The 17086-nt window shown below is 45.8% G+C and overlaps 1 protein-coding gene across 1 annotated transcript in view; it reads left to right on the top strand.

The window, feature by feature from the left end:
- The window catches only part of nhsa (Nance-Horan syndrome a (congenital cataracts and dental anomalies)), a 51422-nt gene extending 38674 nt beyond the window's left edge, over positions 1 to 12748 (top strand). The window contains exons 2-9 of the mRNA XM_070831915.1: positions 2166 to 2318; positions 3114 to 3247; positions 3965 to 4027; positions 5905 to 6097; positions 7619 to 7750; positions 8262 to 11105; positions 11543 to 11666; positions 11745 to 12748. Coding sequence (XP_070688016.1) covers positions 2166 to 2318; positions 3114 to 3247; positions 3965 to 4027; positions 5905 to 6097; positions 7619 to 7750; positions 8262 to 11105; positions 11543 to 11666; positions 11745 to 12375 — 4274 coding nt within the window. The 3' untranslated portion in view covers positions 12376 to 12748. The remainder of the gene's footprint in view (positions 1 to 2165; positions 2319 to 3113; positions 3248 to 3964; positions 4028 to 5904; positions 6098 to 7618; positions 7751 to 8261; positions 11106 to 11542; positions 11667 to 11744) is intronic.
- The last annotated feature ends 4338 nt before the right edge of the window (positions 12749 to 17086 follow it).

The following is a 17086-nucleotide window of genomic DNA, read 5'->3' as shown; positions in this document are numbered from 1 at the left end:
CAGCGAGGCCAGCAGTTCACATCTCAGCAGGGAGGCAGGGCGGGGGGAGGCTGACGAACAGTGTCAGAGGGCTCATATCTGACTTAGCTGCCCGTAGATCACGGCAGAAACGCATCACAGTTTGCTGTGCTGTCTCAAGTTTGACAGATTTGGGGCTTTTGTTGCATAGTTTAAGGCCTTTGATTTGGAGTGGGCCAAATCAAAGGCAAACACCTGAATAAATGAAATGAATGACAGATGCTTCCATACGAGAACATGAAGGCTCACTGAGCTGTTTGATCTGTCTGAAAAGAAAAGTAAATCACTTGCTAAAGCCGCATTAGTCGCCAGCTCTCAACCCCATACAACAGCCGAGCAAGATCTTTGAGCTCAGCTAAGATAACTAGCTGCTTGTGGTCTTTATTCTAAGATAAGTTCATTTAACTCCCACACGTCACAGTGCTCTCAATTCAGTTTTTAATTACACTGTAATTGAAATGATTAATTGTGTAAAAAGATAACAACAGTAATCAGAAAACGGCACCACATCCGCAAATCACCTCCAGCATGAAGAGGGGAGCAGGAGACAGAGCACAGAGCTTGTTTTCAGGTCAACTGGGTCACCGCAGAGGGCTTTTAGATCACTCTGGGGTGTTTCATGGAAAACTTCAAGCTGTCTCTGGGTGACAGATAAACATGCTGCCTCTCCTGGGGGCTGCTTGCATGGCACCAGGTTTCCTCTGAAAGGCCTTATCAGAGAATTCACAGCAGTCGTGCTGCTAGAAAATCACCTTCCATATGGAGCAGTTTGATCAGCAGCAGGCTGGTCGCTGCGATCAGCCGCTGAATGACGTCTTTTATATTGAATGAAACAGACTAAAGTCAGCTTCTGGCTGCACTACAAAGGAAACTTGGAGTGTGCCAAACCTTCTAGCAGGCATGGAGGTCAGACTGAGTGTGTGTCAGTAAAGCTGCCAGGTCAAGGACAAGCCCAGCAATGTCCGCCAGGTAAAAGAAGAGTGACAGATGTGCTTTTCTACTCAAAGAAAGACTCAGCAGAGTTAAGCCTCTACATTTTCTTTGGATTCTCCTTGGGATGTGTAAGATGTAATCACCACAGAGCCTGGCTGAGTCTGATTTTATGCCGTTTATTATCTTGATTATACTGTGACTGCTATGCTGTCATTTCTATTTTTAAAAGCTATTGTGTAGATTTAGTCAAGATTTATGCAGTGTCTGTGTGTGAGAGTGGAGAGAGATTTTTCCATCTTTGGGGAGGGAGGGGTGTTGCATTTTTCGACTGGCACATGATTATTGATCAGTCTTTCCTCCTGTGTGCATCTTTTTCACTTGCTCTCATATTTCAAGTAATCAACATCCAAACAAGAAGACAAAGTAAAATCAGACTCAAACTCCTCCCCCTCCCCAGCCCCTCCGTGTATCATGCATAGTAATTTGAGAGCATAGCGTCTCCCTCTCTGTAACCCAAGGAGGTGTGAGGGGGGGCAGTGAGATTGGTCCAGGTACTGGTCAGTGTTTAGAGAATGAAAGTCACAGTATCAGGTTACACTGATGCCTATTGTTTGGCTGCCAGTAATAGCGTTGGATTAGTAAACAGGCTATTGTCCCGCTAACACTGTCCTGCTTTTCTTTCCCAGGCTCCGGCCCTAAAATCAGACAAGCTGCTCTCATGGCACCACACTGTCGCTGTGAAGGAAAGCTCACTAGTTAAATTTGTCTGAGTCTGTGGAGTTCACCTTAATGATCCTAACCAGCGTATCACCACAAAAATGTCAGAGTGGAAATTTAAAGGCGTCCTTTGTAGCATACATGGAGAGCACAGCAGTGATGCTTTTCCATTACATCTGCTGGCATACACAGTATTAGTAGTTGATCCAGTGGCGTGAGCCGTCACTCATTTATCAAGAAGGATGTTAAAGAGGTTCCCCTGCTGGCCGATTTCTCTTATTGGCATCTAGTTTCAAACCATTACACAGCATCCCAGGAAACAAGTATGGGTGAAATAAGACTGCACAAAGATGTTTTCAGTAACTAACAGTAGTCACAGTTAAAAGAACAAAAACTGCTTCAGAGTTCCTAAATATCTTCACGTGTTTCTCTGTTTTCAGTAACTTGTTAGCTTTAGCTGCAGTCGTTGTCTGACCTGGTCCGTCTCTCTCTGACAGCGGTGTCCAACCTGGATGTGGAGAGTAAGCTGACCGCACATTACCAAGCTCCCTGGCACCAGCAGAGGAACATTTTCTACCCCTCCACGCGACCAGCATGTGTAGAAGAGCTCCACAGGCAAGCCAACCTCAGCCTGTGGGCCCTGCACCGAGGTGAGGCCCCTCCGACACTCGGTGTGACCACAACACAGAGGCGAAGCCAAAACAGCTGCTGCAAAGTTTGCTTTCACTCCCTCTGTCCTCCCCAATTAGTCCACCTGCATTTCACTTCACGTGTCACTTATTATTTCTTATTTTTTGTGTGTGTGTTCCTTCCTGACTTAAAAGTCCCTTCTGAGATACACCATGCAGGTCTGGGTCCCGTTGTTAGTACCCTGGCATTCTGGTGTTGCTCTGCCCTCTAGTGGACATGTCCTGCCATTAGATGACATAATCTGAGAATGTTCATTTACAGAGTTCATTAACCTCTGCTAATTATTCAGGTAACGGTTTGTGTGGGCGTCTGACTGCCTTGAATGGACATCACGTTTTCAAGCCCCACTGTCTGGACAAATGAACGAGATCACTTAATGCAGTCCAATTTAACACCACTAACTCCACTGACAGTACAGTTGAATCACCGCCTCTCTCACTCAATCGATCATTAAAAGCTTTACAGAGTGTGTGTGTGTCCACCATCTTTATTTGTGCACTGGGTTTCCACATGCCTCCAGTCTGTGGTTAAAGGATAGAGTCTGTTTTAAAATAATAGTCTTTGGTCACTGTAATTGTTTCTCCTGTTCAGGAGGGTGTTGTTTCGAGAGCTTTAGAAAATAAACCTATCCTCTAAACAGATGCTGGAAACGTTTTGTCTTTTCCCCGTCAGATCAGATTTTATGCGTGTGTGTGAGTGTGTGAGGAGGTTACACGCAGGCCGTTCCTCATTGTTTTACATAATTCTTTCAGCAGATCACCAGAGGAGAAGATCGGGCAGCAGGGAGCAGAGAGTCACCATCTCGATCTCGGCGGTGCCCCCGATGCCCATGTACCCCCCACCACACATCAGGCAGAGGCAAGAAAAGAGGGGCGTCAGTCTGACAACGGTGAGACCACTCACATCATGCTCCCTCCAGATCCTTCTCTTCTACTTTTAGGAAGTCAGGGAACCAGTCGATACATTAAGGTTCATTTGTAATCCAGGAAATTCTTCTATATTTGACATTTTTCCTGATACCATATTAAATGAGCATATTATCAAATTATTATAACATTTTACACAGTTCCTCCTCTGACTATGTCTTTGTGTCATTTAAAACTTTTGACATATTTCTAAAGGTTTTGAGAATATTTATGTTTTTCAAGTGTAGATTTCCTTTTTTAGAATTGGTTTTATTTCATGCTGATGTGTTACATGCTTCCTGTGCAAAGGCCTTCATGTACTGTTTGAAGTGAAATGCACATTTTCTTCTCCAAGCAGCCAGAGAGACTTGTTAGCGATGCAACAACTCAGTTAGCACAAGCACAGGTAAAGAGGGGAGTGGAATGTGTTTGCCATGTGCTTCATGTGAGCATGCTTGTTTAAATTTCATTTGACGGCATCGAATTTATATTTATGTTTTATCACCTCAAGCAAATCAGTTGTTCAGGTTTTTTTTTTTTCTTCAGCTCATAAACCCAAATGTATGTTACAGTCCTCATATTCCTCCTCACCTGGTTTACCCAAGTATTGTTGTCCATGTGTATCTGTTGAATATCTCCATGTTCATTTCTGTCATTTTCGTGTTCTTGTCCCTTTTTTTTGTTTTTGTCCTGTAATTCAGTTTGAATCCACCCGCTCCTCCTCCCCTACCGAATGTTGCCGCTTCTCTCCCTGGAGCAGAAAGGTAGTGGTCCCTCCCTCCCTCCCTCCCTCCTGGATCCTGTGCTCTCCTTCTAACACCTTATTTCACAACTCCTCACCTGTTCTTGTTTGTTTCTTAACTCCTTCTAATTCGCATAACGAGTCTCTTTTGAAATGCATGCTCTTAACGCAGCTTTTGTCCGGCAGCGGTAGCATCCTGCTCCTACCGGTCAGGAACACGTTTGTTGTGAAACTGAAGACTTCAGAGTTTCATCCGTACGGACACGTGATTCATTTACATACTCAGACAGCTGTTATCAAGAGTTCAGTGGACTTCCAGAGAGCAGTATGTGAGGAATGTGTGTGCGAGGGCCACAGTCACAGCCGCCTGGCAGCCAGGGTTTCTCTAATGATAGGGTCGACTTCTCCAAGCTTGCGCCCTTGATTACCCATGATCCCTCTGCGCTGCGGTTTCCCCGCTGCACCCATCCCTGAGAGAGCTGACTGTTCATGTTTCTCTCTTTCTGCTGTTTGTTCACCAAATATATCGCGCCCGATGCCCTCTGTGAGACAGAAATGAGCCTGTGGACAGGGGCAAGCATCAAACGCTGCCACTCCTTTTCCCCCCTCCTCATCCTGTACATGTCCGCTCTCCTTCCCTTCCCTTCACTGTCTCTTTCTCTTTCATTCTTTCGTCTCGCTCATCCTTCCTGTCAGACACTCCCAAAGCCGCTTTTCTGTTCTCGAAACAAATCAGCTGTAAATGCTCTCCTTTTGATTTTTTTTTTTCTACTAGTTGGGAGAAGTTTCCAAGGAAACGGCTTTCTTTTGTGGCCAGGGTTTTGTCAGGGTCTCATTGGTCTGCTGGGAACAGAGAGCACAAAGGCTGGAGAGCTGGCTTTAAATGGGGGTGGGAGGTTGTCCGGTTGTGGAGGTGGGAACCAGTTCAGCCTGAGAATCACTCCCAGTTTCACATGTGCCTCTCAGTAGGAAACTCAAGGTAAGAACTTAATAGCCTGAATTCATTTAGCGTGGAGGTATAAGTAATAGCGGATCTACAGTATGAAAACCTGAGGAGGCCCATGGAAAAAGGATCTGGAGGTACGGGGAAGTCAGAGGGGAGGGCCGTGCGGTGATTGATACTGAAGCTGCCATTCAGAGGAATGCTGCCGTGAAGTATTTCCTCTCAAATATTTCCAGAGGCTTGTTATTATGCAGGAGAGTCACTTTACGTGCCACAGATTGTCCGAGTGTGAGCTAAGAGTTTCCAAACCAGCATGTTGTGACTGGAAATGACTGTTTACACTGTTTGTCACATTTCTGTCCTGTGCAGTAGCTGTTGAGTGAAGGAGACGTCCCTTTTTCCTCAGAGCAGGATTAGTGTTTATCATGGCATGTGCTGTACAGTGTGTACCAAGCGTTTTACTGTCAGACACTTCTTACACGCTTGGATACAGTCAGGTGGTCAGCGCTATTAACTGATCATAACACAGCTTCTGCTTTATTCGCTTTATTTTTTTTTGCATGAAACCTGCTGTAGATGTTTCAGATGTTTCTTGTGTTTTCCATTCTCTCTCTCTCTCTCTCTCTCTCTCTCTGAAGCATGCTTCCATGTGCTCGTTGCACTCCAACATGAAACTCAGTTCCTGGAAGGGCATGTGTATTGATTTGCCTCTGCTCTGACAGTAAGCAGTCTTTGCGGCAGTTGAATAAGACACTAATCTCTACATCTAGCATTCAGCTCTTCCCAAGATAATCATTTTGACAATACCAGTGTAATCCCTGACTTTAATCACTCTACTCTACTTATTCCCCTTTCTGAAGCTGAGTTACATTTTTTTTTTAACTCTGCCGCACCATTTCTCATGTAATGCCACCTAACCTTAACAACCTAACCATGCAAATATCCATCTGTTGCAGGCTGCGCCCTCTGACCCCGACACTGACGGGGTGGCTCTAGGTCACCGGCCTAAGTTTCCCATCCCTAACATCCCCTCCACCCTGGACAAGCAGACTAACTGGTCTAAAGCCCTGCCGCTGCCCACCCCAGAGGAAAGAATGAAAACCAATTCCCAAGTCATCAACTCATGTGTCATCCCCATTAATGTGACTGGTAAATTTAAAGCATTATGTTTTATGCCTGAATCAGTGGATTGTGACAGGACCGTGCTGTGATGTGGACTTCTTTAACTTATTTCATAGGAGAGATTTTTATTCTGTTGCTCATAAATGCTAGCTTTCATTAGCTCTTCCTTTGCTTTTCCTAAAGGAATAGTTTTTGGGAAATACACTTAGTTGCTTTCTTGCTTACAGTTAGTCTGTACGCTGAATATGAAGGTACAGCTAATAGCCAATTATCTTAGCTTAGCATAAAGACCCAAAATAGGGGGAAACAGCTATCCTTGCTCTGTACAAAGGGTGCAAAATAAGCCCACCAGCACCTCTAAATTTAGTAATTTACACATCATATTATTTAATTCACCCAGTTGCCAGGAAAGTCCTTTTTTACATTCTGTTCGAGTACAGATTAAACTAATTAGATACAACATTTCAATTAGTGAGCTTTAGAGGTGCTGTTTTTGACAGTGGGATGTAGACAGGCTAGCTGTTTCCCTCTGTTTCCAGTCTTTATGCTAAGCTATGCTAACCGTCACCTGGCCATAACTTCATATCTCTGAGCGAATAAGCGAATTTCCCAAAACGTCAAACTATTCTTAGCTAACAGTCAGACGGTGTGTTTTTAGACTGCACACACTTCTGCTAAACCCCCCCGGGCTGAGTTGTGGCATTCCTCATTAACACTGTACAATTGTGTGGAGTTTGACCCCGCATTACAATAAAGTTGAATATTTTCAAGAAATTTGGAAATTCTGCAATTAATTATAAAACATCATCCTTATCAAAGGCAATATTGTTGCCACAGATTCACTGTCAATGTGCAAGTCATGCTTGGTGCCCTGTTAACTTCAAGGCTTTGTGCATGTGACTGCGAGCAAAGATGCTGTGACATGAATGCTAATAAGTTCTGTCCAAATTGTTGAAAAGGCCCGCCCAGCGTTATTTACTCCCTCTCACATTGACTCAAAAGAAGAGTTGTACACCAACACTGGCTGAGTCAGACACAGTCTGGGAAAAAATGCACATTGTAAGCAAAGTCCAGTGATTGCTATGGTGCTGAAAGGCCTGACCTGCTATCACATGATAGTCATAATGTATTGTGAAGGAGAGGCGGGAGAACAAGGAGGAAGCACAACAAAACTGAAGCAGAAAGCAGGGATTTCTCTTTGGGTAGTAAATCCATCTGCATGCAGACTTTATCTTTTGTGTCCTATGAGTTCTTTTGCACGGGTCAAATACTGTTTACCATTTCTTATCTCGTTACATTTCACAATCTGACATCCTAAACATACATCAAGTAGGAAATAACTCCACATTCTTACTCCAGGCACCCACTTTGTCTCACTTCGAGCTCCATCAGATAACTGTCCTCCACTCCTGACTGCTATTTTTGTAGAGCATCTAATTTAGTTCAGCCGAGCGTGTTTTTTTTTACAAGACAGCGTGAGAGTTAAAGAAGGAATCGCTGCAGTTGCCACCAAACAAAGATTCCTCAGATGTCCCGTCTCCGTTGCAGGGGTTGGCTTTGACAGAGATGCTAGTGTGCGCTGCTCGCTTGTTCACTCGCAGTCTGTGCTTCAGAGGAGGAGGAAGCTGAGGAGACGGAGGACTGTCGCTGGCGTTCCCAGACAGGTGCAGCAAGATTTAGGTATGTAACTCTCTGTGTCTTAAACTAATCAGGAACACGAGGTCTATGAGATTTCTGTCAAACTGCTGCTGTTAAAGTAAAAGAATTATGTGTCGTCATGTGTTCAAATGTTGGCCACGTCATTGTGCTCCAGGAGAAAAGCTGAATGATCAGCTTTATAATATGGCAACACAAGAATGAGAGACATCATCAAGTGATGTGGAGGCGTATTGTCATTGGTTTTTTTTAGATATTTTCAAGTGATTTCATGCTTTTATTAGCCAGATGACTGTAGAGATGACAGGAAATATGGGAAGAGAGAGAGAGAGATGGGGAATATCATGCAACCAGATGATGGTGGCAATTCATGGTTAACACCTTAAAGCACTTGAAAAATATGTTTATATGCTTCTACTGTTGATGTTTCTATTGTTTAAGAAACTCCGTATGAAGAGCAGTAAAGAGTGTTTTAATGTATAGTCGTCTCTGAGTTTGTCCGGTATGTTTATGCTCGTTTTCTTTTTTCTCCCAGACTCTGATGACTCTCCTGGCTCCAGAGAGCGGACAGTGATAGTTCATGCCAGTCCCAATATCACCCCCTCCAATGAGGAGCTGGCCAGCCATCTCAGCACCAGAGACTCCGGTTGCCAGACAGAAGACTTTTTGATCTCAGGAGCACCGTCTCGGAGGAGGATCAGGGCCCAGAGAGGCCAGGGCGTGTCCGTCTCTCTTTCCCACTCTGCAGGCAACATCTCGTGTCTTCCGGACAGCTCTGACGCCATGTTTACCGCCTCTGTGGGGGCGCGCCTGCGCTCCCGGAGTCTGCCCCGAGACGGGAACCGGATGATAGACAATGGGCATAATGACAGCGACGATGAGGAGGAGCTTTCACCTTTCGACACTGAGGACTTCCTGCCTGGACCTGGGGAGCTGATTCTGAAGGATGAAGAGGAGAGCACGGATGACCAGGCCGTGTCCGAACACCAGCTGGGCCTGAAGTACAAGCAGCTCTCGGAGAGTCCGGAGCACAGTTGGATGGAGAGGACCAGATCCCAGCTGCCCAGGAAGGCCGACATGGGAAGCTGTGAGATCTCATCCAGTTCAGACACCTTCAGTAGCCCCGTCCACTCCGTCTCAGTCGCAGGGGTGCTCGGAGGCCAGATGGACCATAAGGACGACCACCAGTCCTCAAGTGGGAACTGGAGCGGGAGCAGCTCCACCTGCCCCTCACAGACCTCAGAAACAATCCCCCCAGCAGCCTCGCCACCTCTGACGGGCTCCTCACACTGTGACTCTGAGCTCTCCCTCAATGCTGCCACTCACGCCAACGATGACCAGACCAGCTTCATGCTGGACCACTACCATGGCCTCAGGACCCAGCGGGCAGGCTCCTTCTCTTCCACAGCTATGGACATATTAGAGGAGGTAGGGGTCAGCACTCCCATCGAAGGGGAGTGGGGTTACCCCCACCCAGACCCTCCACGCTCACAGGATTTCAGCCCTGAGCCGAGCAGAGAGGCCGAGAGCAGCCTGGGCTGCCCCAGCTTCACCAGCATGGCCACCTGTGAGAGCAGCTACTCTGACAAACCACCGTCAGAGAAAGCCGACACTGTCTCACACTACTCCATAGACACTGAAGGCTACTACACCTCCATGCACTTTGACTGTGGTCTAAAAGGTAGCAGAAGCTTCACTTATAACTATGCAGCCCCCGGCTCTGATTGCGGCCTCTCTGAGCTAAGTGGTCACATGACTCTTGGGAGACGCTGCCTCTCTTTAAGAAAACCAAAGGCGAAGCCGTGTCCGCCTAAGAGGAGTTCTTCCTTAAGAAAAATATGCAGTGAGGGAAACATCCCTGACAAGAAAGAACCAAAGATTACTTGTGGGCAGCAGCTTCCACTGTCTTCCAAAGAGAGGGGACTACAGCTGGTCTTGTCTGGCTCTCCAGGTCATATAGAAAGCTCTTCAGTAGTCAGAGAGCCCCTTGTAGTCTGGGGGGTTGAGGGCTCAGCTGATCTACCTGACTTAGGCGTCTTTAGCTCCACGGATGCACATTCATTTAAGGATGAGGGGGTTGTACAGTCAGACTACGCAGATCTGTGGCTCCTGAATGATTTAAAATCCAGCGACCCGTACCGATCCCTGTCAAACTCCAGCACGGCCACAGGTACAACTGTCATCGAGTGCATCAAGTCACAGGAAAGCTCTGAGTCTCAGACGTCCCAGTCCGGCTCCAGAGCCACCACCCCCTCACTTCCATCAGTGGAGGGAGACTTCAAGCTAACGTCTCCAGAGAAGCTGGCAGGCCTGGCCAGCCCATCCAGCGGCTACTCCAGTCAGTCAGAAACCCCCACGTCCTCATTCCCCTCCGCCTTCTTTCCTGGACCGCTGTCACCGGCCAGCGGCAAGAGGAAGCCCAAAGTCCCGGAGAGGAAGTCGTCTCTTTCGTCGCTGTCACTGCAGTCGCTCTCGTGCAGGGACGGAGCCACCTCGAAGAGAGACCTGGAGCTGCCAATAATCCCTCCCTCACACCTCGACTTAAGTGCCCTTCACAGTGTCAGCAACAACGCTTCTGCTTACAGAAACCAGATTCAGATCCTTCAACAGAGCAAACAAAAAACTGCGGCGTCAGCCAAACCTGTAGCACCGCCTTACCCAGAGGTGTTTAACGCCCATTCCATGTCCATCACACCCACAGTGCTGCACTCTGTACAGCTCCGATCCATCAATAAGGATCACAACGGAGGTCACGAGGACAAAACTTCCACACTCCAGTCTCCCACTGTGAACCTAACTAGCACACTGTCTGGTAGTAAATCTTTGGAGCTTAAGAGCCCTCTGTTACACAGCTTACAACAGCATCACACATCCTCCAAGAGGCCGTGTGAAGCAGTGTTTACCTCAAACGAAGAGCTTGCAGGCGGAGAAGCAGCATGTCAGAGTGAGACGAGGAAGCAGGACAGAGAGGCTCCTTTAGAGAGCGCCACAGCGTTTAGACAGCAGTCGGAGCCATCGTTAGACGTCCCAGAGAGGACCACTGATCATGGAGGAGAGGAGCCCGGAGAGTCGGCAGAAACACCCGTCTGCTCTGCAGACTGCAGCTTGCAGTCGGAGACTTTAGAGCAGCAAAGAGCTGAGCCGTCTGAAGAAGAAGAAGAACCGTGTCAGACCAAACCAGGTCCGCCTCCCTCTGCTCAGCACAGTTCACCCAAGAGATCCAACAGTCTTGATGAAGTGCCTGCTGCTGACTCGCTGCAGGCGAGTTCAGTCGGCAACGAAGGCAGGACAGAAGGGGAGAACGAGCCATCAGGTGTTTCAGCCGAAAGTGCCTCTCTGGACGAGTCCACAGCAAGGACGGAGGATTGCTTCAGTAAAGGTAGCCTGTCACTGTCTTTGTCTCTGATGCATGTTTAGGAATCCTGACATCTGTGGTTACTTACAGCTGAGGTTCCCATCCGCTAGTTTTCTACTGTCTTCTGTCTTACTCATTTTATTTTTTATTATCAACCTCAGTCTGCAATGAGCTTGTCAGTATAAAAACTGTCCATGGTGCAAAAAAGGCGAAGAACTCCTGATGTACAGGATCACAGATTTGGTAAAGTGGAGACTTTCACCATGACAAATCTGAAGTGCCAGGATATGGATGACAGAGTAGGAAAAAAGCCAAAAAAAAACTCATTCTGCAACATAAAATTGCTGTTTTTCTTTGCTGACCTTTCCTCTGAGTCTACACAGCCCTTGATGCTAGACACTTGGTAAACTCAGGTGTAGAATATTCACTGTATTCACGTGTTGACTGGTTTCTGTCTACAGACTCTACACCCAGTGATAATGCAGTGTCCCCTCAGAGTGAGGAGTCAAGGCCAGAGGATGACAGTGTGTTCCTGTCCCCCACCAAAGCTAGGACCACTGAGGATCTGTTTGCTATGATTCACAGGTAAGCAGTTTGGACAGCGGCCTGTTTGTCTTTGCTCTCCGTTCACAGAGATTCTTAACTGGATTTCTTCATGTTCAGGTCCAAAAGGAAAGTGTTGGGCAGGAAGGACTCCACCGAGCTGGGTGTGAGGAGCCGCCTCAGTGCTGCGTCAGGGAACACCCCCCCCAGCAGCACTGTGAGCTCCCCAATCTCAGTGGCGCCCCCCTCCCCTGCCGTGACCCCACCAGGCCCACATAGAGTCACCGGGCCCATCTACAGGAACGCAAAGAAGTCCAGCACTTCCAACGAGGAGTTCAAACTGCTGCTGCTGAAAAAGGGCAGCCGCTCGGACTCAAGTTACCGCATGTCAGCTACGGAGATCCTCAAGAGCCCCATCGCTCCTAAATCTCCCGGAGATTCCCTGAGCGAGTCGCCCAGACAGCCCGAAGAGCCCGCCTCCCCCCTGCAACCGCAGCAGCATCCATCAGGACCAGAGCAGGTCTCCAGCCCCTACCCCAAAGCCAACGCCGAGGGCTTCTCCCAGAAGTCCTTCCCAACGTCTGCCGCTGCCAGGCAGGGCCGCTCCAGAATCCCCCCGCCCGCCAACAGCAGCCGCTACGGCATGCGCAGCAGACTGTACTCGGCGCCCATGCAGGCGATCTCTGAGGGCGAGACGGAGAACTCAGACGGAAGCCCGCATGACGACCGCTCATCGCAGGGCTCCACGTAGAAAACAGAGTCAAAGCGTCGGAAGGTATGAAATTATTGTGTTAGTTTACAGTTGAAACAAATGGACCAGAATGAGTCTTAATATATATATATATGAGATGTAGTGAGGGCGGGAGCGGTGATGAGGATTATGTGGTATACACAACAGTAGGGATGAACCGTGTTGTTAAGAGATAATCACAGATTTACTAATTGTAAATTTGCTCATTTACAATTAGTAATTTACAATAATTTACAATATTTGCTAATCATAGCTGTTTCCTGTTGGTTATTCTGTGGATACTTAAAAGCAGTTTTACTTGTGTTCAATTATGTTTTATACATACAGCGTGTCTAAAAAAATCTCCTCATGATATGAACACTTTGCTTTAGAAAAATATGATTGATGAATAGAAATGAGCAAAACAGTTTTCGCAGAGGAAAAAACAGGCTTAAAAAACAAACATATTCTGTGTTTACTTTATGGCGTTTTACCCAAAGCCATGTACGACACCCAACTGGTTGCCTTCCTTCAGTCCCACTATGGTATCTAAATGTTCAGTGTTAGCTGTTCTGCTGTCAGATTTTTCTCCAGAAGTGAAACACTCTTCTTTTTTATCAGTAGCTTGTAAGACTAGAGAAATATATTGGATTAACTGTATGTATTCTGTGAATACCTATGCAATGAAACACATGATTTTTACACTTCTTCGAGCCAGTTATACTAATTATTTTTAAACCCACCCCCGCACATCTGAACATCAGGACTTAACACTGTGTGAGAAACAGTGGAGGAAAAAAAAATGTGAAGCCTCGATGCATCCAACGAGACTGACGTGTTTGCATATTTTACTGCTTTTAAATCATCTTGTAAATGATGTCCAAGGTAGCTCACTATGGCAACATTTTAAAATTCTCACGCAATAAGAGGAGTAACTGGAGGTGAGAGAGGAAATGTAAAAGCGGAGCGCTAACTCGACAATCGTAGGAGACGAGAAGGGAGCACGTGTCGATATGGGAGACGTAAAGGTGATCGAAAAGGTGGAGGTTGTGGAACAGGAGAGCTGTAGAAGAACGGAGGAGGTTATGTGTTTCTTTAAAAGAAAAAAAAATGTAATAATGGTTCATTTCTGGTTTGCTGACTCGGTGTGTTTATGAATTGTTGAAAGAGGCAAATGGAAAGTGTTCAGGAGGATCTAATATGCCTTATTTGACAAGAAGCGACGAAGCAGCGTGAGCGCTTCTGTCAGAGTTTTCTGTTCTGATGGAGGGTTCAATTAGGTGAGAAGAGGTAGTTCTGGATTAACGGATGTGACATTGGCTGCTATTTTGTACCAAATGCTCCTCTATTTTATTCCCCATCAGAATCTAACCAGCCATGGTTGCATATTTTCTGTGTCACAACAATCTGAATATATTTATTTTTATATATACACTCCCCAATTCGGTTTACACCGTTTAGATAACCTAAAACTGAAATCTTTCGCTTGTGCAAGGAATTGCAAGGATATTATTGATAACATATTTTATTCAGATCCTTATTTTGTGAGAGACAAGTTTTGAATCTTATTTCAGACACTGGCTGCAGAGACAAATAGGAAAGCAACTCAGTCATGTCATTAAAAGATGGCATGAACAGTCATAAGCTACGAGTGAGGTTTTAGTGGAACCGCAGCACTCTGAGTCCCTCGTATTCACAATAATGTTCTAAATACACGGTGTCTATTGCAACCATTATGCAAAGCTGACAGTCTATGTAGCCATATAGCCGTATAGGTACACTGTAAATATCAACGTCATTTTGGCCTTAATGATCCTCCGTACTAATGCAATATCACATAACAGGGTACACAATGGGTTAAGTCTGTGAACCTTCATTCCAACCCTTTTTTTTGGTTGTTGTTTTTGCACTGATAAAGTGATGTTTGTGAAGTTTCATTTGTCTCTTGCTGTACCTGGAGATATTTATAGACCTTTACACAGAGCTGTTTGACTTTCCTTGAATAATATCCACACTCTGAGTGCTCTGTGGGAGCGGAGCAGATGCTTCTGCCAAAGGCGAGAGCGTGCACACGTCAGTGGCATTCGGCTGTTTCTCTCTTCTCGTTTACTGGACCTAAAACGTCGCTGAAAACATCAACGCCGCCACTAAAGAAGAGCTACAGCGTAACTTGTGGTACTAGACGCATTTCATTTGGACTCCAGAGCGACCTCTACATACTGTAGGTATCAGCTTTGTATTTTTTTTTTTTTGTACAAACTTGTAAATACAATGACTTTTGGAATCATCACCAAGGTTGTTGAATTGTTTCTTATGTAAAAAAAAAAAAAATGTTTTCAAAGTTTACATTAATTTCAAACCTTTGTATATTTTTGAGCTGTCGAACACTTTTGTCTTGTATTTATTTTTTAGTAAGCATTGTGAAAATCCCATAGTAAATCCTATCGAAGCCAAGTGCTAGCACCACAGGCTGCTTAGCCAATGTGTATAAAAAGACAAATAAATGTGACTGCTTTGAAAATGTATCTTTGGGTCAGTGGTGATGTCAGTGGCTCTTATTTCAAAGGTTTACTCTTATTTTCAGCCAAGTAGTCGAGGACATAATGTCATGATGTCCTGAACAGAACATGCTGCATTCGTCTGTGGATCCAAGTGCATTTACTCTGGTGCTGCTCTGTAGAAACAGGAGCTACTTTCATTTGCCAACTGAAGTTACTGTTCGTACTAAGATTTTACATAAGAAACACAAGAAGTGATTGATTAAACTACCCAACAGTATGTCAGATGGTTCAGATCCATGCTAGCTGCACTCTAATGCATAATAATCTAATCATATGACATATTCTAACACTCACAGGGGTCGTTTCTCTGCTGAGTCACTGAGTACTTTTACTTTTGGTTCCTTAAGTTCATTGTGCAGATGATACTTGAGGAACATGTTCCCTGCTGGACTTTTTACAGTGTGGTGTTGCTACCTTTGTTTAAATTAAGCATCTGGTTACTTGCCTAACCCATGAATGCTTCACATAAACCAAATGCAGGATTCCTACGGCTGCAGTGTCATCTTTGGCTTCAAAAGATGGCGCCACATCATACAACAAGACGACACTGCGAAAGAATTTGACTTTGGTTTCTCGTGGATGGCAGAGCTAGAAAAAGACTGTAAATCAAATGTGTTAAAGCTCCTCTGCATGAATAAAAAAAACCAAACTTTTTGCATCATAAACCAAATTTATAGGTTTTATGTGATGTATTGTAGACTGTCATGACTTTAAGCACATATACTTTATGTTTCTTCACCAGAAATAAAAATCCTAGAGGTCAGGAGCAATAATTATATTCCAAATCACAAAAACTGGCACAGCGGCCACTGATTTTAGGCGAACAGTAGAGGGCTTTTCAGCTGAATCCACAGGAGAATGTCTGCTGGGTAATTTGATGCAAATTGGGTGTAAATTTAAATTAGACCTCTTTGTGTCCCGGCCAGAGACATAAAACAGCGGAGAATTTTCTTTTTCTCAAACATCCCTGCGAGTCTGAACAGGTTCCTCTCCACATTACAGGCCTGAGTTATTAACGTGTCATTTCTGCATGTGTTATGTCACTTTCATGGTCGTGCTCCAGCTCCACGGTCAGTGTGAATTCTCTTTGTTGCTCTGGCTAATGTCAAACGGGCCTGTGACGGACAAAAACCCCTTGTTCTCAGTCGGTGCGTGTCAACTGAGCCGAGATTGTAAGTGAAGGGGGGGCAAAAAAGGTAAACAAAGCCCGGGACTGTTTGGCACCCCAAGTGGGTACCCATCAAAGGGCACGCTGATTGTGAACCCTGACCTCGATTAACATTGGAGACTGCGTGGCTTGGCATAAGAGGTAGGTGGTGTGCTTTCATTCTTCGGAGAAATCTATTGCTGTATCACAATGTGTGTGATGTGCCCAGATGGAGAGTAAAACAGAAATATGGAGTGTATAATCACGATGAATGATCCTATGAGCTTTGATGGAGGGTGGAGAAGTCTCTCTTTCAGTGTTTGTCTGTGTGCTGCACGCCAGACGCCAGTGTCATTATTTGCCTTCCGGCTCTAAAGAGATAGAGAAAGTAGATATTGTTTACGCCTTAAAAGCAAACGTCAGCCCGTCATGACTTTAATCATCGTCTGATCATGAAGACCGTGGGCAAAGGCGAGTAAAAACCAAAAGAACACACACAGCCTCTCAGCACTCGCACACTGCAGATGTAAAGGACTGTGGGAAAATGATCAGCAGGGCGGGGGAGAGAGAGCTGATGGGGGGGGGAGGGAGCAGGAGAGGGGGTTTTATTACCACCGTACCATAAACATGTTTTGCTACATCAACTCAAGGTCAACTCGCCTGTCTCTGGAAAGGTGTGAAAGTGAGGACGAGCCGTGCCTCGCACATTCGAACGAATTCCACTTCAAGGCTGTTGGGTTCATTCAGCCCAAACAGCCAGTGGACCGACAGTACCGACATTAGCTGGAAGCTAAGAAGAGGAAAGATGAAAGTGCAGAAAGAGTGAAGAATCATGGGGAGAGAGAGAGAGAGAGAGGTGTGAGACCTAACAGGTCCACATTGGTAGCCGAACTGTGGACATTGCAGATGTGTTGTATGCTTCTTAACCGGTAGGCTGACTGACACAGCAGCCGCAGTGTCATAGTGTGTGGGGGGGGTGTGTGTTCAGCCTCTGACTGAACTGTCTGTAACCATACTGCTCGTA

Source organism: Pempheris klunzingeri, chromosome 6, assembly GCF_042242105.1.
Source record: "Pempheris klunzingeri isolate RE-2024b chromosome 6, fPemKlu1.hap1, whole genome shotgun sequence".
NCBI classification, from domain to species: Eukaryota; Metazoa; Chordata; class Actinopteri; order Acropomatiformes; family Pempheridae; genus Pempheris; species Pempheris klunzingeri.
This window is presented reverse-complemented; position numbering and strand designations above follow the sequence as displayed.